This window comes from Cannabis sativa, chromosome X, assembly GCF_029168945.1.
Source record: "Cannabis sativa cultivar Pink pepper isolate KNU-18-1 chromosome X, ASM2916894v1, whole genome shotgun sequence".
Taxonomy (NCBI): domain Eukaryota; kingdom Viridiplantae; phylum Streptophyta; class Magnoliopsida; order Rosales; family Cannabaceae; genus Cannabis; species Cannabis sativa.
The window spans coordinates 85631207-85656308 of NC_083610.1; the positions used below are offsets into that span (position 1 = coordinate 85631207).

The 25102-nt window shown below is 36.0% G+C and overlaps 1 protein-coding gene across 2 annotated transcripts; it reads left to right on the forward strand.

The window, feature by feature from the left end:
* The first annotated feature begins 15045 nt into the window (after positions 1-15045).
* On the forward strand, positions 15046-19637 carry LOC115702346 (uncharacterized). 2 transcript variants are annotated; one of them, XM_030629811.2, is made up of 8 exons: positions 15046-15534; positions 17284-17341; positions 17539-17619; positions 17729-17764; positions 17961-18200; positions 18294-18435; positions 18554-19049; positions 19378-19637. In XM_030629811.2, the coding sequence occupies exons 1-7, from the start codon at positions 15356-15358 to the stop codon at positions 19033-19035; spliced, it is 1218 nt and encodes a 405-aa protein (XP_030485671.2). In that variant the 5' UTR covers positions 15046-15355; the 3' UTR covers positions 19036-19049; positions 19378-19637. The 2 variants fall into 2 exon arrangements, with proteins under 2 accessions (XP_030485671.2, XP_030485669.2); XM_030629809.2 differs by lacking the exon at positions 19378-19637 and having other exon boundaries at positions 15047-15534; positions 18554-19319.
* The last annotated feature ends 5465 nt before the right edge of the window (positions 19638-25102 follow it).

Below are 25102 nucleotides of genomic sequence, written 5' to 3' on the forward strand. Positions count from 1 at the left end.
TATTGGCTGACATTGCTAGTAGACGCCTCAAACTTTGCTAGAAAATGTGACAAATGTCAGCGGATAGCCACGTAAGCCAACCAACCTCCAAGCCAATTAAACTCCATAACAAGTCCTTGGCCCTTCGCGGTCTGGGGCATTGACTTAATTGGAGAGTTACCCAAAGGGAAGGGCGGGGTAAAATACGCCGTAGTCGCAGTCGATTATTTCACCAAGTGGGCCGAGGCAAAAGCCCTTGCGACTATTATAGCTGTCAAATTGCAAGAGTTTGTGTATAATTCCATCATCAGCAGATTTGGCATCCCTTACAAACTTATCTCCGATAACGGAAAATAATTCGATTGCAAGGAAATGCGCCAACTGTGCGATAAGTTGGGTATTAAAAAAGTGTTTTCAGCAGTTGCCTACCCACAGAGAAATGGGAAAACGGAGGCCGTGAATAAAATAATTAAGCATACCATTAAGGGAATACTCGAAGAGCGTAAGGGGTATAGCCGGAAGAGCTTCCGCAAGTTCTATGGTCGTATAATACAACCCCTCGATCCACGATTGGCGAAACTCCCTTCTCGCTTTCTTATGGGTGCGAAGCCATGATACCAGTTGAAGTCGGGGCAGGGTCCCTACGAAGAGATGTTTTCAACATCAGTCAAAATACGGATAAGCAATTGCTCCAACTTGATCTTTTAGAGGAAAAGCGCGATCAGGCCCATCTGAAGAATGTGCCCTATCAGCAGTGAACTGCTCGCTATTTTAATTCTAAGGTCAAAGAACGAACTCTACGAGTAGGGGATTTGGTTATGCAAAAAGTCATGCCAAACACGAAAAAACCCAGCACATGGAGTTTTCGGTGACAATTGGGAAGGACCGTACCTTATCGCTGAAAAAATTGGCCATGCGACCTATCGGCTTGCAGAACTCGATGGTACTGCAATCCGAAGAGCTTGGAATGGCAAAAGTCTGAAGTTTTATTATCAGTAGTACTCGCAATATATCAATAGTACTCGACGTGTATTTATACTTAGTCAATTTATTTGTATAAATGTTCTAAGTATAGGGGGTATATAGCCTACTTTGTACTATTGATTTCTTGTAATAAGAGTTATTGATTTCTCGACGTTTCAAACTTTTTGCCTTAGCATTTTTTTAAAGTTATTACACCAAGTTGTAATTAAAAAAAATAGATTACGATTAAGTCTGTAGAATATGCGAGTACCCGTGTACTGCGGAAAGCAAACAGATAAAAAAATATCCTCGAAACTTAGAAGATTCAAAAAGAAAGGCAAAAATCTGGGAGAAGAATTTGGGTCTTTGGAGTTTCAGATGAAATGAGGAAAATGAAAATGAGAGGGAAAAGTAAGGGAATCGTTTCGTATCAGGGAGCTTAAATACCAATGACCCACATTAATTGGGATCGTGACACGTGGCAATGAGAATGCTTAAGGTCATTCCATCCAACGGTTAACCATGGGCACGCCTACACGGAAACCGAAGAGTTTCGTGACGTGGGATCATAGGTAGGATAAAATGTAATAATTACAGCCGTCATTTTTTAAACCCTTGATGGGACAACCAAAGGTCACTACCTCGTGACATCTCTTCGCCTGCCTCTCGATTATAGTTTCCCTCATGACCGCATCTGTCAGTCGCGAAACTAGGGGCATGTGTTATAGTGAGATTTTTCTCACCTAGAAACTCGAGACCAGACTCCTATTTGAAGGACACGTGTACTCAATTTCCCCAAGGAAAGCTAAGATGTGAATGAGAGACTCCTCGAGTACAAACCTCGCCTGAACTAGACTCAGCGAGATGATGCGGATATGACCAAGTCTAATCGCATTCGTATAACTCGCACTATGTTGGACCAAGGAATGAATTTAACCTGCATATATCAAGATATATGCGCGTATCCCCACGATCCTCCTGCGAAAACATAGAGATCAATTCTCTATGTTGCGAGCTAGTCCCGATGACCCAACAGCCTCGATAAACTAATATAGACTCGCATGTCTTGGTTCTATCAGCTCATTATATGATGTTCGTAAAAGCAACTTTACAAGATCGCAAACATCCTGGACTCAACTACTCTCGAATGCATCTTAAGCCAGCGAGCTTATGCAAGAATATGAACAGCCAACTCGCACTAGAGAAGTCGCATACATTGCTGTATTTAGTGAATTAAACTGGAAACTGTTCTTCATTTATTATGTTTACGTTTTTAGCTTAATTATTGTAAATCAATGTATAAACGGATTGATAATGAATGCAATCCTTGTGTAAATGATAGGACACTTGCTTTGTATATAAATGAGTGATCCGCCGTGAAATAAAAAGAACAGAATCTTGGCAACAGTGGATTAAGCAGACCGAGATCTGACTGAACCACTATATTCCTCTTGTGTTCACTATTTTTCCAGTCTTTTGCTAAGTATTTTTGTTCCTGATTTGAATACTCGCTATTCTGAGTCGAGTACTCGCACTTATTATATATTTATTATTATTATCTATTTTTTGTGTTGTAAAAATTCCTTCAACAACAATAACATTCTAGGATGTCTCGACATGAACTCATTAACAATGACCTTGATAGCGAGCTGGAGCTTTTCCCCTATCTTTCCGAGGTTGATGATGTACGCCTCGTTGCTTCTTCGCTTGAAGGCATAACGCTTCATTTTGACAATCGAAGTTCTTAATAACAAAGATTACTCTATCTTTCTTACAAACTTTAGATAGCCATGCTAATAATTTCACTACAGTTTTAATTTATGTGAAAAACCAAACAAAAGAATGACAATTATGCCAAAGACCATATTGAAAAAAATATATTCCCTTTACAACAAAAAGATGAATATATGGTACCCTACATCATCAACTTCTCTAAAATAAATAACCATTTGATCAAACGATAGATAAGTGCAACCCAAGTAAAGGGATATCATATCTTGTTTATCATAATTTTAGACATAAAACATATATGGTGTAAAGTAGTTCAAATGTTGCAAAATAAATAAATAATTGAATAGAGTAGTTGTAACTTAAAAGTTTAGATTTCATTCCTATAGTCTGCTAAATATGGGCACCCAAGTCCAACTAGGTAGCGTAAGTATGAATTAGTGATTAGGTGAGATTGACACATTTATCATATTTTTATATCGAGATGTTTATCTTCATTATTCGGCAGGACCTATATTGCTCATTCAATCACATATTAATTTAATGAATTTATCCCACTTGCTAATTAAGCCTATTTTTCATTAAATAATGAACATTATCTCACGTTTTGTGAGTGGGAGATATTATATTAATATGAAACTAAACAACAATACTTTGAGTGCGGAAATAATGAATATATATTTACAAAGATTGATATTGTGTACCCTTTAGCTATTGATGAATATAAGTTACATTAATATGGAGATCTTTAAATATGCAAAATTAAGTATTTATCGAGATTTTTGAAAATTAAAATATTTAAGAGTTAAAAAAAAATAAATGGAGAATATTGATAGAAAAATGTTTTATACGTGGTTCAGGTATTAATAAACTTAAGTCTACGAGTCAGTTTATTAGTTTTGATGGACAATATTGATGAATTTACAGTATTATGTTAAAAAACCCTAACTCTTTCCTCTTAATTTATAAAAGAAGAAGAAGATCAAGGATAATTTAGCAGAGTTTTTGCTATGTATTTTTAGCTTGCCCTCTTTTCATAGAAATGAAGGGGAATTTATACTTTTGGGTATGGGTATAGATCGCCCCACCCATCTAAAAATTCTGCTTAAATCTCACTATTGGGGTAAATTACATGCAATGTAAAGTTGATTGATCGATCTAGTGGGTAGCATTATGCCCTTGCGTGTTGCGGCTGGATAATGAGGACAATTTTGTACTATTTGGACACATGTCACACAAAAGTTTAACCTTTAAAAGTGAAGGACACATGACACTCAAAACTTGCTCCATTATGGGTAGAAATCTATTTTGTCCGCTTGGTAAATAAGAGGGTGGTGATGCGTGCACTACCATGCTCGAGTGCAGGGGACAAGATCTGATTCTGTCAGGAAAAGTATAACTGACACTTGGTGACCTAGTGTATGCGGATGTTAACCACAAGAGTCTCTCTCCCAGACCCTTCCGAGTCCAGGAGGGACATTTCTCATCCTGCTCTTGGGAAGCACATGCTGACGCAAGTAACCTCTCGTCCATCCCCTTACTCTGGACGACTCTTAGTTCAGGAAGACCTCCCAACCGTATCTTAGGATTCTAATTACATGGAGATGGACATGCGTTTCTTCCTTTAATGCCATGTGTCTCGCTCTATAAAAATGTAGATAATATTTACCCTCAAGCTTTTAGGACACTTTGTGGTCTAAAAGCTTGCAACACTCTTTTGCTTCTAGTGGGGAATCTCAGACACGTGGCGCTGGCTAAATTCGTAGATATATCCCATGATTTGCCAACATGCATCGGCATGATAACCACATGTGTCATTTGTGTGGTCCACATGCAGCGCTTCTGATTTATCTGCTGACGCTGCATGATCGTTGGGATAACATTCCTTTAGTAATGATGACATGACAATTGAGGTGACCCCTCAATTAATGCGTACAAGATAAAAGACTTGTTTAAATATTCTGGTCGTACATTAAATGCAGTCATTTTGGTTCCCCATCTGTCGGATCAAAGGATGCTTTTTTGGGAGGAAAAATTTGGGTTGTTTGTTTTGATTTCCCAAGATTGTAGTTGGATTATAAATAGTTTCCAAGAACTCATTTTTCCTCTTTCCATCACCCTTACTCTTCATAATCCCTCCTCTAAGTTTTTTGAACCAGAGCTTTTATTTTTCAAGCACTTCTTATTACGTTGCCTCCATTAATGGCGAATGTAAGAGGCATTAAACAACCTTACTCAGTACTTCCATAATCTTCCTCATTTTGTTTTCCAAATGTTGAACCCCTAAATCTAACTGTACTTCACCCCCAACATGAAAAAAATTTGACGGTCAGGTCGGCTACAACCGTTTGATTGACTGGGTTCAACATTCTTGGACATATATGGATGACGAATTTCCAAACTCTATCCAAACACCATGTAAGTTCTCTAACACTTTGTTGAATTTACACTATGTCATGTTTATGATATGAATGCTAAGCTCAGGCTAGGTCCAAAACGTACGAAGGTCTTGATAGATCACTCGATATTAGGAGAAACAAGATTTTTGTATGCAGAATCTTTTTCCATAAGCATTTTGGTCGTGTAGCGAGTTAGGATGTGTCCACCAGTAACTCGTAGGTTTTACATGCCGATAGGAATTTAAGGTTAGGGCTGCACGGAGAATTAAGATTCTCGAATGTACTTCTGTAAAGTTCATTCTTTTAGGTATGCAGGGAGTTGTGAGGAATCCACTATGGCCCCTGCTTTTTAGAGTCATTTGTGTCGATGTCATTTTCGGTTGTTTCTGACGGGTTCTCAACTGGTCATTTCGAGTCTCTTGTGACAAACTTGTTCTTGGAAACGGTGGGATCCAGTGGGGACCTCTCCATACAATTTTAGAGGAGCCTTCCCCGATACCCAATTCCTCATTTAGATTGTGGGTATTTGATTGCTTGGTGTGCTTTTTTCTTTTGTCAGTGATGGATTTGAACGAAGAGTATCACCTTGATGTAGTGGAGATTGAAGCAACTCTGCCAATGTTCTTGATGGAGGAAACCACTTAGGGAACTCAAGAGGGGATTCTTGCAGAGGGAAACCAATTGGCCACTATCCTAGAAGAAAGCCCATCTGACACCCCCAAAAAGTCTAATAGAAAAAGGAGAGTTAGGGCTTCGCCTTGTGTCCAGAAGGTTAATGATTCCATTTGGAAGATGGATCAAAAAGAAAATTACTTACGCTCGTACGAGATGCTTGAGTCATATGCTACTGGGGCTGGACTACTCTACATTCTGCGGCTGATGTGGCATAGGATGGCCACTCCGGAGGAGTGTGCCTCCGTGAGCACGGATGGGTTCAGTGCCTGGAGTTGGTCTCATATTTAAAGCGAGTTCACCTCCCACTTAGACATTATTTCATGTATTTCATCGACCGCATTGGAATAGCTCCTTCCAGCTAATACCTCCATCCTACAAGCTCTTGGTTGGATGGTGTACTTTTTGCAAAATGAAAAAGTTTGAAGTGCCCTCCCCAGAGGAAATTTTGTTTTTTATGCACTGAAGTCTCATCTAATGAGGACTAATTGTAAGAAATTGGGATTTTATAAGCTTCATAAATACTCTGGCGCGTAGTGTCCCACCATCTTTACCAAATGCACCCACAATCTCAAGGAATATTGGTTTTTCTCTACTGGCTTTCCAATGAAGAGGGTGCCTACTCTCCACCTCAGTTTCCAGCTCATAGGTAAACATTCTTTCTCCTCTAGTGTCTTAATTCATTTTTCTCTCTCGTCTACTATTTTGGTTCAAATGCTGAGTGAACTGCTCTATTTTTTATTTCTTTTAACAGATTTTGTTCCTCGAAGTGCCGAGATTGAGGAAATGATCAAAAAGAAGGCTCGGTATAAGACTTTATTAAACCAGCTAAAAGTGGAGGAGTTTGTCACTACCCCATTACTTTGGAGGCATGGACTCATTGTGGCTTTCCAAAGCATTGATAATGTTAGCTACAAAGGTCATAGTCAAACTCCTAAGGATTTTAGGGATAAATTGGCCCGTGATTTGGCCAAACTTGTCATGGAAGCTGCCAAGGAGGATCATATTCTAGAAGAGAGTTGGAAGCTCTGACATTCAAATTCGTTGACTAAGGCTAAGGAGATCCAGGAAAGGTATGCTGCAATCTATCAAGATGAAGGCACTCTGTGGGCCAACACTTTTGGGAGAGGTAATAGGCCTTTTTGCGTCTTGCATACCCCCAACCTCCATCATATTTTTTAGTTGGATCAAGAAGGATTTGATAGTTACTTTTTGAATTTAAGTCATGTTAAGTGTCTAATGAGCAAATTCATAGATAGAATAGACGAGATTGTTAGGAGTCCTAGTAATCCAGAGTTCCCTTAGACAATATTGTAGTGGACCCTTTTCAACTATGTCCTTTCCATCCTTTAGAGAATATGGCAGCTTTGTTGGCTGGACAGACATCACTCTCTTTGTTCGCGGGGAAACTTATAGCCACTCAGTGAATGGTTGCACCCACATGCACACCCTTCTAAGAGTATTTGGTTTGAATGTTGTTCATAATTTTGACTTTACTGTTCTGGTATTGGTTTGCTAACATGTGCTTGTTGCTTTTGTAGAGACTCTTGAGGCAAAATGCTGAAAAATTTTAACGATAAGTTGGCTAAGTCTTTTGCCAAGATGGGGGGAACCAAGGGATTAGGAAAGGTTAAGTCCAGGGCTTCCTGGATTCAAAAGCCAAGGCCTCCCTTACCTCTTCTTCTTTGGATGTTGGGGTGATATCTCCACCTTAAAAGGAAAACACTACAGGCCCCACCCCTACTGGTTCCACGGAGATTGAAAAAGCTCTTGGTATGATAGGAGGGGCGTCCAAAGATTTGGTTGCCACTGGGAGTGGCGCGAACCAAGTAGGCCATCCAAGACAGCAGGCCCTAGCGAATGCTCCATTCATGGAGGAATTAGCCCGTGAAGAGAAAGAGAACGCTAATGCCTCAAAAGATAGCTTGGATGGGCTTATGTTTCCCAAGAAAGGTGTTTCTGAGACCCTAAAGCGTAAGACTCCTCTGCCACTGTCTTATAGGGTAACTAAAAAGCCTAAGTCCCATACGATTAGGTGGCTCTCTCCCGGGGGAACTGGTGATCTCCAAGGATCCTCTACTCCACTGATACCAAATCCACCAAACCAACAAAAACAATTACAACAAATCTAACCACAACAGCAGTAGCAGCAAATCCAACAGCAGCAACGACAACCACCAACACAACTACAACAACAGTAGCCGCAAGTCCAACAACAGCAACAACGATAACCAATCCAACCACAAAAATAGTACCAAAATATCCAACAACAATAACCTCAACAAAGTTACCATTAGCAACAATAACAACGCCAACAATCCCAACAACAAGAACAATTGGTGGGCATTGTTTCTGCCAAGGGCAGACCCTAGGCAGTAACAGAGTCAACCACTTTCCACCACTCTTCTCAGGGTTCCTCCCTAACTTTTAATTCCCTCTAAAGCCCAAGGACCCTGGTAGGAGCTTTTAAAGCAACTCAAGTCTGTAGAGAGTTTGTTAAGAAGGCGCTATGGCAAAGAAAGGTCCGTCCTTCCAAAAAGGGTTGACAATCTCTCAGCCGTGAAGAGAGCTGAGATTACTGAGGGAATTTTCACTGCTACTCCCGTGGATTCTATGATTGACACTAAGGCTTTGAGTAATCGACTGATGCCCAAAGTAGAGAGAGAAGTTGTTGTCTTTGCTGCCGAGCTATTAGACCAAGCGGCTATCAGTGCAAGGGAGTTGACTTCAGATAAGTGGGCATCCTACAACAGTAGTGACTTATTGCTTTTGCCCATGGAATAAAGCAACAAGCTATAGGGGTAAGTCCTATATTTTTCCCCTCTCTCTTTCTTTTTATTCCATTACAATTGTGTGCTGCAGGCTCATGTTTTTGTGTTGCCAACTGTCTTTGACAGTCGAGATGACCTTGAAAGAGGTTGGAGAAATGGTCGTTGAGCTTGACAAGGCACATGCTAAGAATCAGTCTCTACAATTTGAGAATAAGGCACTACTTGCTGAAGTCGCGCAAACAAGTATCAAGGTCTCGACACTATAAACAAAGTCAAGGCAGATGCTAAAGGTTGGATTGAGCAAGCTACAATCGAGTGGTAGGTGAAGATTGATGCTGCAGACAAAAAGGCCAACAAAAAATACTGGGTGCTATTTGAGAAGTATAAAGCCAAGTTAGATTAGAAGAATAAGTCAGAGCTAGACCAACTTAAGATCCAAGTGCTCTCTAGGGTGATATCCACACGACTAACCTGGTAAAGGACAAGCTTGAAATGTAGCTTGCAGACAAAAATGCTACTCTTCTTTCTTCATTAGACCAGGTGGGCCCTTTACAAAACAATGTCCCCAAGAAGGGACTAGTGATCAAGGGCAAGTTGACGATTTGCATAAATATGTCAAACACGTGACAAATGAAAAGGACTCCTGGAAGGTTAAACATGAGCAACAAGTTATAATCACCTAAGGTGTTTGTGCCACCAGTAATGCTCCCTTGAACACTATTCAGGAGATGAAGAGTAAAATTTCCCACTAACTGGCCAATGGGAGTAAAGCTTTTATTGTTTTAAGGGCCATGCAAAGGGCTAGAGAGACTGCTAAACAATGAATCCGTGATGCTATCAACTCAGTGACTCATGATAAAACAATTCGTCTTCGATCTATTAACTTGTCTTACGTATTGCTCCTACATGGCTTGTGTTGACCGAGATTTTCGGCAACTATTAAAATATGATTATAATAAAGAGCTGTAAGAAAGTGAGATGAAGATTTTTACGTGGTTGGGGCGTTAATGAGCCTTAGTCCACGAGTCTTTGTTATTAATGGATGTATTTAATACAGATTCCACACTTGAGAGAATGTCTTTCTCATAAATACAGAGAATGTTCTTGGTGAGTATTTTCTCTTCTTGCTCTTTTGCAAACCAAGATTCTCGACCCCATTAAATGAGCTTTGAGGGGGTATTTATAGTGTTTTGGTGGGGTAATCCCTAGAATTGTTCTTACACATGTATCTGTAAGTATCCATAAAGTTGGGCATTTCCAATGAATATACCATGGGTGATGCATGGTCAAATCCCTAGGTGCTGTAGGGTTTTTATGAAGAATGTCCTTTTTGCCTTGTGATTGACGTGACTCTTCGCAGAGTAGCCGTCGCTAGACTTAAATGATCATTACTGTAGCGCTGCTGTTTGGGGGTTGTGCCGTCAGACTTTATTGCGTGTTACAGTCCCAACACGCTTCCTCCCATGCGGCATTAAATGCGACTTGATTGCTCGAGAGAGATCTGACACATCCCGGAGAGGCTTCACGTCATGCGAGCTTCCCGGAGTACCTTGTACTCCGGGTGCCTCCTCCGGAACCCACGCTAACTGCGCTTCCTTGTGGCGCACAAAGACTTATCAAATGTTTACATGTTATCTGATCCACGTGTCCTAATTCGACTAGTCCACGTATTTTGGGCGAATTCAGGGGCAACAGCTTGGCTTGTGGAAGAAGGATCCTTCCATCCTCATACATTTTGAGGGAGACCATGAAGAGTGCCTGCAAAGGGTTCTTACTGTCGACAACAACACATATCTAAAAAAGTACATTTATGAAGATAACAACGGCGAGTCAGACAAAGACTCAACTGGCCGTACAGAGGCAAGACACTCAGCGGAGGCAGTGGCTTCTTTCGAAACTACCTCCCAAGATCTTTAGGGTCTTCCCCAAGATAACCCAACAGACACTTCGACTCTGACTCAAAAGGAACCCCTAGTCCAACCTAAGAGCTACCTAGTATTTCGACCAAGGAAGTCCTTCTAAGCTAATTCCAGGAGCAGCACATTTCCCAAATTGGGAAATGAGCTTCATCTCATAATTCCTCCCTTTCTTCATTATGTTTCAACTTTGGTTTTGCGAAAATAATTTAGTGATGCCCTAACTGTGGGGCCGTTTGTAACAATCTTAGAGACATTTGTTGTACCTATGCTTGCTTTATTTCAAGGTTTATTACATGCTTCTTTTTCTCGCCTTTGTTTGCTTGATATTCCAACTGATAGATCGATATTTAAGACTTTGCAAAGGTTTTGGTTCTAACAGTCTAAACATGATGCTTTATGATCTTTCTAACTTAATCATTGTCTTGTTAAACCTTTTGAAGTATGTTACTTCATACATCTTGTAGGTGTCAACTTTTGTTAAAGTTCTCGTCATGGCATTCCTCAAGCTTTTGGTGAATTAACCTTACCCAAACGAATTGCAAACTATGCTCTCAGATCGTTACAAGAGTAGAAGAGTTTGCCTTTCGTCCACATTTTCCCCAGTTAACTACCTTAGGCAAGATATCACAACACCCTTATGTTATTTGAATTAGTGAGAGAGGGGGGATCAAAAGAGCAACAGAGTCCTAGCCAGGTTCTTTTCAAGAAGACGAGGCTGGAATTGTGTTACTATTTTAAACGTCACTTCTTAATCAAAAGTAGCAATGCTGATTCAACATTCAGACAGATTTTTTGTGAGTTGTAATAGTAGAGCTGCTGGACTGTAAAGAATTTCCAAGCGTGCTTTTTTTCTTACTTCTCATGGGAAACTTGTCAATATGGCCAACAAGTCGAAGCGACTGCAATGGCATTCAAGCGATGTTCCTTTTGAGGGATCATGCTGAAGCCATATTGGGTGTGCTTTTTGTTAGGACCATTTCGAACCCTTTAGTAGTCTTCAAGAAATTCCTCCTTCCAAGAAAGAGGGTTAAAGTTGTACTAGGGCTCAAGTGATGGCTTCACTTCCAAGAATAAAGGTGAAAATTAAACTGGACATATAATAGACTTCAAGCGATTCCTCTTCCAAGAAGGTAGGTTGAAGACGTAATGAAGCTGTTATCCGTATTTTATGCAAGACATGACACGTGGAATTTTAATGGAAAAGGCTAAATTGGTCCTCCGTGAGTTAGAGTCTTTAAATGAAACACAGAAGTTGAAGGGTCTCCCCGAGCTTAGAGCCATCTAGGGAAAAAGACACCCAAAAGCTTACTTACGACATCCTCTGCTTCTCATAGAGTGGGATAAAAGTGTTGCACCTGAATCCTGAAGGGATTAACGAGGAAGCTCATTTTGAGAGGCTCCTAAATAAGCTCTAGTAGGATCGGATACAGATATCAACCCTCATAGGTGATTGTGGATAACAACTTTTACTATGTGCCAGGTTACCAAGTGCGCGCATCACCACCATCCTTTTACGATACGAACATTATAGAATACTGCTTAGAAAGAAGCAAGCGTAGAGTAACATGTGTTTGTCACTTTAGAAGGTTGAACCTTTGCATGACACATGTTCGAGTGGTACAAAATGGTCCCCATTATCCAACAGTAGTGTGCACGGGCATAATGTTATCCACGAGACCAACCAATCAGCTCTACATTGTATGTAATTTAGATATATAATTTATATATCTATAAATATATTTTTATATATAATTTTTTATTAAAAATTTATATATATTATATAAAATAATTTATATCTATATCTATCTATCTATATCTATATATAAAGGAAATCATTAGAGAGGTTAGGTGGCACTCTACATTTTATTTCATTAACCTTTTCTATTTTCTCAAAATTTTATATTTTTATTAATTTTGTATTCATAAAAACTTATTATAATTAGTGATAATAAATATTCAATTACAACCTTTCAACTTATTTTAATGTAATTAGTGATAATAAATATTTAACTACAACCTTTCAACTTATTCATAATTTTAAAACCTTTCAACTTATTCATAACTCTTTTATTTATTGTATTTTATCACTATATATGTAGATATATATGTCCTCTTTTATGCAATATATATTTTGATTTGTGTTATTGTTTCTTCTCTAATCTTTGTTAGGCAACTTATATGTAATATTTTAAGTGTATAAATATATTTATTTATATATATACATGTTTATATAATAGCATATGTACTTACATTTGTATCAATTTTACGTGTAGGTTATGTCAATCAACAAGCATTCATGTAAAGAAGTTTTTGCTATGCTAATTAAGGAGAACTAGCACCAATCTTAAAGTATCTTTGAAAGCCTCATGAGTTTTCTACTTTATTAAATAGCACATTTGTCATACATGTTAATGATGTTTATCAAGTAAATGATGAACAAATTTCTTACTGGAAAATGTTATAAGCTCCTCACATAGAATGAAAGTTTATTTGATATACTTGTGTGGCATGATCTTCTTATTACTTTCTAATTTATTTATTTTGTGGTTATTTTAAATTTTAATCTCATATTATTCTAATTTTTAAGATTTATTAAATAATAATTAATTAATTAAAAGAGAAAAATTAAATAATTAAAAAAATAAAGTTAACCTACCCAATTAAAAGATGCAAAAACAACCGAATTTTATAATAGTACTAATTATTTTAGTTTTATTATCTATTATTATTAATTAATATTATTTGATATGATCATTCTTGCTTACCAAAAGAAAAATAAGATTATAATACAATATAAATTAAAATAAAAAATATATAGTATTTTTAATTAATATATTGATAATAGGTATAATAGAGTATACTAAGTAATTTATTATAAAATAAATTTTGGTTTTAATATTTATATATTAATTACATATATAATGCTTAAATAATTATTAAAATATATAACAGTTGTTTGAATATTTTTTTATAGAATATTTTATATATGTTATTTGATTATATATATTCCAATTATTAAAACAAAATAATATGTAATAAAACTCAAATATAAAATCTATGCACATTATTACCCATATAAATATTAATTTATATATTTCATTTATTTATATTTATATCTTATATATCTATATATTCATATAAAGGTAAATATAAAAGTGTGATTCACATGACAACTACTATTTCTTTCTATTGTTTCTAATTTCTAGGTTTTTTAATTTTTTAATAATTATAAAAGAAACAATAACAAAAAGAAGAATGTACATTAAAATTGGTTGCATTCTTAAGAATATAAGAAGTTCATATTTAAACACCACTCTATTAGTTACTAAGTCATTATATGTATACAAAGTATAAATATAGAACTATGCATTTATATTAATATGCATTATATTAATTAATATTATGAAAACTCTATATTAATATACCATCTTATTATTCAAAAAAAAAAAATATACCATCTTATTATTAAGTTGTATATAAATAATATATATATATGTAATATAATAAAGAGATATGAGCAACTTCTTATTATAAGTCATTTTTCTTATAAATATAATTTTTCTAGATACTTTAACATAATAATTTGTTGTACATAAAATATTTTTCATCAAATTATAGCTAACTTTAGAGAAAGAAGCTTTTTGGATACACAAATCTACAGATGAAAGAAAATTTCTCTATTTAGAGATTAAGTGAAGAGGATTATATTTTTAATTGAATTTTAATTATTTTTTTTTTCAGCAAAAAAAAAAATATTTATAATTTAGATGTAATATATAATATATTATGAAAAATGTGTATGATCTCATCTCAATAAAATAAAGAGAGATTTAAAAACGTCTTCCAAGAAATTAAAAGATGATCGAGTATCATTTATATTTAAATAAATATTCTCAATTATGAAATAAAAGTACATCTCAACAAAACATAATTATTATTTTTGTTTTGTCTTTATAGCATATTATTTAAGCTTATATAAATTGTTAGGATAAGATTATTATTTTTTATTGTGTTTAATAATTTAGAAAATATATGTACCAAAATATTGGACGTTTGAATTTTTGTTATAAACTTAAGTTAGATTAATTTGATAAAATAAAATGTACGTAAATAATTAGCTCGAATCAATAAGAAGCTGCTAAATTAAGGGAATTTATATAGTTTTGATGTTTTATATTAATATTATTAATTTAAATTGACGGTGACTCTTTAGTTAGTTTTTAGTTTGTCGTATTTTAAAAAATAATATAGTTTAAAAATATTTGAAGAGCGGTTGGAAGTGCGACATTGTTACCTAGTTCACAAATATATAATAATTTTTTAATAGTATATAAAATTTATTTTAATTTATTGTTATTTTTATTAGTTTTAAATAAAAAAAATAAATTTTTTAAGGAGTTGATCGAGTTGACCGAGTCAACCTGCCAATTCGGTCAACTCGGCCAACCGAAATCTGTCAATCCGTGACCTGCCAACCAGCCAACCCGTGCCCTATTCGGGTCCAGGTTCGGTTTTATTTTTTTGAACCCGAAACTCGATAAATTCGCCCCAAGTTTAGCCCAACTTGCTAGCATTGTGATGGTCTTCCACTCGATCAATAGATGATGGGTAGTTCATGAGGAGAAAAATCGTATGGTGGGTACTACGTGGGCCGCTTTTGTTGGAAGTTGCAGAGGTAACAGCAACTACTTGATTGCACTTAATCCAAAACTCGAAGATCATCACGCATATCCTTGAAACAAAAAATACAACATTTGTGCAAAATTGTGGATACGACAAAATCATTTACCAGCTTAACATCTCTTCTCCTGGAATATCAATTTTTCTTTTTTGAGTAATTTATCTGCTTAATTTGGGAGAATTTTCGAAGAATTTTGGTAGACGTAGTAAAAGTTTGTTTTTGGTTGGAACGAGAACGAAGAAGATGTGGGGATTTGGAGGAAGGTATTACTGGGGGAGAAAAGAGCGATGTGAGAAAGTTGAAGGAATTGTTGTAGTGTTCGCATGGATGTCCAGCCATGAAAGACACTTGAAGAGTTATGTTCAGCTCTACACCTCTTTGGGATGGAATTCTCTCGTTTGCCACTCTCAATTTCTCAATATGTGAGTTCAGTGGTATTCTTTTTTCTTTTTTTTGCCAGTTTTTGAATTATCTTTTATGGGTTTTGTGTTTCTTTTATAATTAGCTATGTGGGTTTTACGGGTTGACTTGGTTTCAGAAAACCATCTAATTTAGTTTTGCTTGTTCGATTTGCTGGATTATACCTCACTTGTGGAGCTCTATGTATGGGTTTTGCACTGAGTTTTCTTCTTTTGTTTATGCAAAATGTGGTTTTCTTAAATGTATTCCAGATACAACTAGATTGTCGTTAGAGTGGAATTTTATTACTGTTGATACGTCTCCATTGAGATAGTTCAGTTTCGATTTCTCTCTTAAATTGGGTTAGTTCTGGGTTGGTGGGTCATTGATTACGTTGACTTTTTTTGACGAAGACAAACAATTGTAATGGGTATAGTGTACCAAGAACAAAATACATATACAGACCTATTTTGGGATTAAAAAGGGCATACTTTATTGCCAAAAAAGAAAGCTTGATTATGGGATTTTGAAATGTTTATTCTTCCTAGCAATTTGAGAAACTTACACCTACAACAAAGACTGAACTGTACGAACTCCTAATCAGCTTTTCTTTCAAGTTCACTATATTGTGGGAATGCCTTCTCCACTGTTTATGCCTCTGCAACTTGAAAAATATAATTCACACTTACAACTCAAGCAGCTTCTTCATCTTCCAGACTACAAAAATTGATCTATAGAAGACATCAATAACTATAAGCATACCAAGTTTGTCCTTCCTATTTGGACACTTAACCTTAGTCTACTCTCAATATACGTTCCTTCGTCCGCGTTTCGGTTGGACCATTCGATCTCAATTTCTTGCCTTCGAGAAGATCCATCTTTGTTTCCATCATGATTAAGGCTGAATAGTCCACTGTATACTCCAGTAACAACTTTGTCTATTTGGATGGCCACTTTCACTAGAGTACTCTTTCCAAAAGTGTTTTTGATTCTGTTTCTTCTTGTTCATTGATACCCGACTCTAGATTATTTCATTCATATATCTTGGGAAAATTGTGGAAAGCTTTCCTCTTAAACTATTGATCATTACAGACTTATTTTGTATGAAACTTAAAGGACCATAAGCACACATGATGATTATATTCTGTTGGACGTAGAATATGACCATTATACCAACTTTTAATGCAATTGTAACAAGTTCCATCTTGTTGGTTCGGTTGCAAAATATGACTGCATCTCACTGAATGAATTATTATGATAAGATCTACTTGGGAAGCAAAATATTTAGGTTGCGTTTGGTTGGAGGTAATAAAATGGAATGGAATGGAAAGGAAACAATTTTCATTCCATTCCTTTGTTTGGTTGCATTTTAAAGTATTGGAATGGCATTCCAATGGAATGCTCTTTCCACCATTTTGGTGGAATGACTATTCTATTTTAAAAAGAAAGGAATGGCCATTCCAATGTAACAAGAAAAAAAATTTAATTATTTTTTTATCAATTTTTTTTATGCATTTTAAATTTTATTCCATTCCATTCCTATTCCTATTCCTATTCTCATTCCTATTCCTATATTTTCATTCCCCCCAACCAAACGCCTCCTTAATGTTTTAGACTCAAAAAGAAATTAATGGAATGCCATCTATTTAACAGAATTAGACTTTGGAAATACATTAGTGCTGCAATGATTCTGCCTTTCTGTGTTGGTAAGACTAAAAAGGCAGTTCTAAATTGCTTCTCTTTTGTTCGAAAAATCTCTTTAATTTATGCAGGTTCTTCCCCGAGAAAGCAACACCGCTTGCCATTGATATTTTAAAAGAGCTTGTAGTGGTGAGTAAACTTATAGTTGCTGTGAAATTTGCATTTATATTCAGATTTAATAGAACACCATATCTAAGTAATATAGAAAAGTTGTAAATGTGCCTGACCAGATTAGGGTAATACAAAACATGTAATGTAAAAGTCACCCTGAAATATGATTGATCACATGGGATTTACAAGTAATCGCATATATAATTTGCTTGCAGGAACTAAAAAGTAAGCCACGCCCAGTAGTATTTGCTTCTTTCTCTGGTGGTCCTAAAGCCTGTATGGTCAAGGTTCTTCAGGTAAACCACTTCAAACACGGGATGTTCCAATGTTAAAGGACTTTTTTTGTTTTGAGTTATGTATTTTTACTGTGATTCCAGTTAATGAATGCCATTTCTTCTTTGGCAGATAATTGAGGGAATTTGTGAAACACAATTGGATCTGGTATGCATTTTCTTTTCTTGCTACTAGTAATTCTGTCATGATAACTGTAGACGCTTCACTTTATTTGAGCATGAATGTGTACATTGGCTCAACTATGAAATAAGGTTAACATGACTGCCATAGTGATGGCTCAACTTTGCTGATTTTTTTCCTCTCTCTCTCTCTCTCTGTCTTTACTTTTTTATTTTTGGCTAAGGATGATTACCGGCTAGTTAAAGACTGCATTTGCGGCTACATCTATGATTCAAGTCCAGTGGATTTTACCAGTGATCTAGGAACCAAATTCATTCTTCACCCAACTGTGATGAAAATGTCCAAACCACCAAGAGTAGTATCTTGGTTAGCTCATGGTATTGCTTCTAGTCTTGATGCTCTTTTTCTCAGTAGGTTTGAACAACAGCGTGCAGATTACTGGCAGACTCTGTATTCTACTGCTGTAAGTAACAAAGTGTGCATTAATTTCTCTTCAATTCAATAATTCTACTCTTGATCTTATTCTTTTCTATCAACCACTGCTATTCTTATGCAGAACATGAAGGTTCCATATCTTATATTATGTTCAAAAAATGATGATCTTGCTCCATTCCAAATTATCCACAATTTTGCTCAACGACTGCAAGAACTTGGGGCCGATGTAAATCTTGTAAAGTGGAATGACTCACCTCATGTGGGTATGTTTCTTAACTTAAGTACTCCCTGGATATTGCTAAATTATCTAGCAAGATCGAACTGCATTCTTATTCCTAAATTATGTTTATATTTTTCAAACTCAACCTGATGTTGCCACAGGCCACTATAGGAATTACAAAATTCAGTACGAGGCTGCAGTGACAGAGCTCCTCCGTAAATCAGCAGGAATCTATTCTCAAAGAATAAAACGGCTTGAAGGAGAAAAATTAGGCAATGTAGAGGTAACGCATGACGAGACAGTAGAGCCAATTCCTACTTTAACAAAAACAGCAGCGAGCTCAAATAGTTTCCAGGGGATTTCTCTGGCTGCAGGTGACAATCTCTACTTGCCTAGCTCAGTGGAGTACTACGAAGGCAGAGATGTCGGGTCCATGCAAGATGAACATAGACAAGAAGGTCTGATCCACCTTCCTAATCCACCAACAAGCATTAACGTTCATGGCGTCCTTGGCCAAATCTTGTTTGACGTTTGTGTCCCCAACAACATTGAAGGTTGGGATATCCGTTCATCAGATTCCATTAGCCGACGGAGGCATAATCAGTTTAACCCAATCAAATGCATACGTCGCTCCAGATTGTGAACTATATGTAGCTGGTGAGAATCTTTATATATGGATCTGCGTAAATTACCTTCAAACTGAAGAGAGGAAAAACATGTAAAGAAAAAGAGAACTCTGAAATTTTATATTGTTAAACTACTTTGACTTGTCTTCCGTAAAAATTATACTGTAGAGTGAAGGAATGAGGTAAGTTTTGCTGGCTATGAGAATAAGGGGATCTTATATTTTACTTTACTTTGTATATACGTACATACATACTTTAGTGGGTTTTTTTATACTATAAATATTTTTATATATTCGATAAATTACCGTATATTTTTAGCTAAGTTAAACATTCTTATTTCAATTACATAATACATTTAGGAGGATTCGTGCTACTAGAGGGAATGTGATTTGGAGACCTCCGTGTTGAAGGCTCACTAAGGTCAGGAATGCTAGACTTCCCTACCGACTCCCTAGCACCTCTTGGATCCTCATTCTCATAATAAGCATTCAAAGTTTCCTCATTCAACTCATCCTCTTAGGGCTCGTTTGGTACGCCGTATAAGAGTCGTATTGTATTAAATAATAAATAACACTATGTTTGGATAAAACAATGTATTGTATTAATTATTACGACCAAATTTTTTAATACAATCTATGTTGTATTATTTAATACATAACAAATAGTCCGTATTAGCTTGTATTATAATATTTACAAAGGATTCGGGATCAACACCAATCTCCAATCTGAACCTAGGACCCAGACCGGGACCCGGACCCCGACCCAAACCCCGGACCTAGACCTCGGATCCGGGACCGGGACCAAGACCCGGACCCGAACCCCAGACCCTAGGGGTGTTCATCCGATCTAATCCGCACTTTTTTGGTCAAACAACATCCAATCCGCACTAAATACGGATTTCATATTTTGGATCCAATCCGGTCCGCATAATAGTTTAAATCCAATACAATCCAATCCGTAATAGTGCGGATTGGATCGGTTATTTTGGATCGGTTGCTTTTTTAATGATAAATTATTTAATATTTTATAGAAAAAAAATTTAAAAAAGACTATTGTTTCTTAATCTCCAATAATAATCTATTTACATCTCCATTTATATATACATCAAACCAATATACAAATATGTCAATATATATGTACTCATTTTTAAATTTATACTAATATATATGTATTCATTATTAAAATAAATAAGTTAGTATATATATTTAAATTTATGTGTATATGTCTATGTGAATAAGAATAATTTTTCTATATTTTTTATAATAAAACAAATAAAATACACCAACTCAATATATTACTAAAAAAAATTAAGAAATTAGAAGTTTGTGTCCTTTTTTTTATTACTAGAAAATTAATATATATTATATATTACAATTTTTTAAAAATATATAATTAAGTGCGAATTGGATTGGATCAGTTACTTTTTGAGGTCAAACAACATCCAATCCGCACAAGTGCGGATTTTAGATTTTTCAATCCAATCCAATTTGCGCAAGTGCGGATATTCGCATTTTGCAGATTGGATTGGATTGGATCGTACGAATTAGATTGGATCGTACGAATTAGATTGGATCGGATACTTAGTGAACACCCCTACTAGACCCGGACCTCGATTCGAACCCCGACCCGTACCCGGACCCAGACCCAGACCCCGACCAGGACCTAACATCCGATTCGAACCCAAACCCAAACCCGGACCCTGACCCGATATCAGACTCGGACCCTGACTCAGGATCCAGACCAGGGACCGGGACCCAGATTAAATAATACTAATACAATACTTTGTGGCCCAAAGGCCCCACACATGGAGAATCTTAAACCGAATTGGGGACAATAATCCCACTGATCCTTGGCTTATAATAAGGGATTTTAATGCTTTTCTTAATTTGGATGACAAGCAAGGGGGAAACCCTGACAGAGGTCCTTCCCATGATTTCAAATGTTTCCTCGACTCTTTTAATTTAGCCCCTCTCGAACCAAAAGGCCCCCTTCTCACCTGGAACAATAACGTAGCCGCCCCAAAAAACATTCAACAACGTATTGATTGGTGCATTGTCAATCCGATTTGGTCTAACCTTTTCCCGGATGCTCTCCTCTCACATTTGGGTTTCTTCGGTTCTGATCATCGTGCTCTCGAGCTTGTTACCAAAGGCACAACCAGGCCTTCCCCTGATCAAGATAAAAGCGATTATTTTTTGAAAATGTTTGGCTCTCGGAGCCCAATTGGGATAACACCCTGAATTCGACTTGGAAGTGCCCTTCTAGTAACCTTGAGGTCATCCCCCGCTTGGTTGCTACTCAAACTAACTGTGCTGCTCACTTAAATGATTGGAACCACAAAAAAAAATTTCAGTTTAAAAGGCGCATTTCTCGCCTTGAGAAAGATCTCGAACAAGCTAAGAGTAGCCCTAACTGGGATCCCAATACGGTGAACAAAATCAAAGATCAAAATCAACAACTAGAAACATAAAGTTTTTTCTAAAGGAGGTAAAGAAACCCTTCTCAAGTCAGTCATTCAGGCAATTCCCACTTATACCATGACCTACTTTCGTCTTCCGGTCACCACATGCCATTCCCTTGAATCTATCATGGCTAACTTTTGGTGGGGCTTTAATGAGAACAATCGCCCCAAAACTCATTGGCAAAGCTGGCATAAACTCTGCAAATCCAAGAGTCACAGGGGGCTTGGTTTCCGCTCCCTCGTCCATTTCAATCAGGCTTTGCTTGCTAAACAAGCCTGGCGCATCCTCAAGCACCCAAACTCAACTGTGGCCAAAGTCTTAGCAGCCAGATACCACCTGAATTCCACATTCATGACCTGCTCCCTAGGACATTCCCCCTCATTTGTTTGGCGTAGCATTTTTTTGGGGAAAAGAGTTGCTACACAAGGGCCTTATTTCGAGAATAGGCAATGGGCAAAACACCTCTACTACTCTTGACAATTGGGTTCCTGGGCATAATAGGGTCACCCCTATAGGACCGGTCCCTGATAAAGTAGCTTCTTTTATCTCTACCAATATGACTTGGGATTTGCTAGTCTTCATAACAGTTACCCACCCCACATTGTACAAGATATTCTTTCTATCCCCCTTCCTATTCACCCCATGGATGATAACCTAATTTGGAAACTCACAAAATTTGGAACTTACTCAGTCAAATCAGTATATCATCTAAGCTTTTCATCTACCTCACCCCCAGATATCCCCTCATCATCCTCTCCCTCCCCCTGATGGAAAATCTTGTGGCATCTCCACATTCCGCCTAAGGTAAAACATTTTGCCTATCCCGCCTCCACATATACACTCCCAACCAGAAAGAATCTTGCCTTTAGGAAAATCCTCCTTAACCCCCTTTGTGAACGTTGTGGTCATCATGAAGAAACAGTTTCTCATGCCCTGTTCTTCTGCAAGAGCGTTCGAAGTGTCTGGAAAGGTACAATCTTCTATCACTATATTTACTCTTTACCTAATTTTACTGCTTCTTTCCATGATATTGCACATATGATATATACTAACTTAACAGAAAGAGGAGGTAGATTCTTTCCTCTGTGTTACTTGGCTTATTTGGCATAACAGGAACAAAGCTATCAAGAACCAAATGCAGGATCAAAGTCATGCAATTTTCAATCTGGCCAATAGTTTTCTGGAAGAATAGAAGTCTTCCTCCCAAGTTCGTCAGCTTCAGTCTCCAGTGACCAGGCCCCCCAACATCCATCTGGGTTCCCCCGCCTCAGGGCCACCTCAAGCTGAACACTGATGCTGCAATCCCGAAGAATAGTGCAAAAGCAGGTTTTGGAGGAGTCATCCGTAATAGCGAAGGTCAAGTTGTAGCTTCTGTCGCTTCTTCTCACTTAGGAGGAGGCGATGTGGCAACGCTCGAAGCAAAAGCTCTCCTCACATCCCTTCTTTGGTGCATTGAAGAGTGTTTTCCTATCCATCAGGTAGAAACGGATTGCAAGACAGTTACTGACGCTTTGACAAGCCCCAAAGAAGATCTTTCACTCTTTGGTGACACCATTCGTGAAATTAAGACAGCTTTATCTCTTCTCCCCGACCCCCATATCACCCACATTAGCCGTTCTGCTAACATTCTATCTCATCATTTAGCTAATTGGGCTTTGGGGCTAGATGAAGTAGCGATTTGGATTGGTGATGACCCTTGTAATTTAGTCTCTTTTCTTTCTCTTTAAGGGCATCCCTCTCTTAAAAAAAAAGAAAGTAAATACGACGATGGCGTAGCGACAAGGTTGGGTGACACTTATATTTATTTTAATATAACTTTTAATTTAAAATTAACATCATTTAAATTTATATAGTATTTAAAATTAAATTTTTATATTCACTATTTTTATTTGTTTGAATTATTGATTATAATTTAAAATTAAATCAAATTTAAATTAATAAAATATATTTCTTAGTAACCTTTTCTCGAGGTCCCAGATACTAATTTCTAATAATCCCAGAGAAGGTTGTCCATTTTTTGGCCTGAAGGTTTTTGTTGATGCTTTTATGTCTTGTTAAACATTGAACTTATTATTAATGTAATTATTGTGCCAGCAAAAATATGATTATAGTTGGTGTGTTAATGCGCCATCACAAGTCAAACTTTGTTGGCGCAAAACTCTGTCACCTTTGCTGGCACAATCACGTGTCAGCAAATGTAATTTCTATAATATTGTATATATTGTTTTCCCTAGCGTTTCTTATATTTTTCTGGTAAATGATTTAGCACTTGTCTATTTGACACTGGGAAAAACACATTTACTGATGAGGCTTTGGCAGCCCTTTCTGCCAACACAAATTCACATTGGGAATGGGAAGTATTTGGGCATTTGCCGGGCACATGGTACTAAATTACTAATTGTCAAGAGAAAATAAAAGAGGGCAAAAGTCTTTTGTAGTATAATGTTTTTATGTAATGTTAGGACAAAAATGTTAAAAATGTAAGGTGTCATATCGTTATTGTACTTAATAGTATTGGATCTTATAGTATTGTACTTATTTATAAAGTGTCACGTTAAATAGTGCTAAATACCACTTATACCTAACTTGTAGCAAAATGCTCCTCAAAATGTTAGACATACAAAATAAAATAGCAAAATTCATAAAATAAGTACAGTGTACTTAACTACAGTTAATCAACACTCTTAACTACAGTTAATCAATTTGTACATCAATTAATAAAAGCAAAATTCATAATCAAGTGGATGGATTCAGTGTACTTATCTCTCCTTTTTATGATTAATTTTTGAATTAATAATCTTATTATATATATTATTGGATACAAAATTCAAGCTGCATGCTTCATGCATGTAGTACTCAAGCACAATATTACATTCACATTGAAAAAAACATATAAAATATTGACTTATTTGTTTTGTACCCTAGATTTCTAAATTAGACATGCATGTAAGTTGGTCCTTAAATTTTATTTTTTGATAAATTGGTCCCCAAATTATATAAGTTTTTGCAAATTGGTTCTCAAACTTTATTTTTTAGCAAATTAATTCCCAAATTTTTATTTTCTTTGAAACATTAAGTCTTCACTCTTAAATGATAGTATTTTATTTATTTATTTATTTTTTTATTAATTTAAAATATTTTTATACTAATATATTATCAAATTAAATAAATATATATTTTTTGATTTATATGTATTTTTTTTCTTCATATATGTCAAAATAAGAAGAAAAAAATAATTGAAAAGGCTTAAATATTATTATCATTATTTTTTTTTTTTATAAATTACCGAAATAAATTATATTTTAAAATTTATTTTTAATTCATTATTGATGCAAAATTTAAATAATCAATAAATATATATACGATTAAAAAATTATAATGATATATATTTATAAATCAACAATAAAATATACTATAAATGCTAAAATATAATAATATGAGGGGGCTGGAATTCTCTCTAGCCATTATATGAGTCCACTAATATTTATTCTATTTTTTTTTATTAATAATATATATGAATAAAGTATATTTTAAATATTTTCTTGAAAAACTAAATATTATAATTATACAGTATATATTATACGAGTACTAAAAATTTAAAATAAAAAAATATTAATATTAT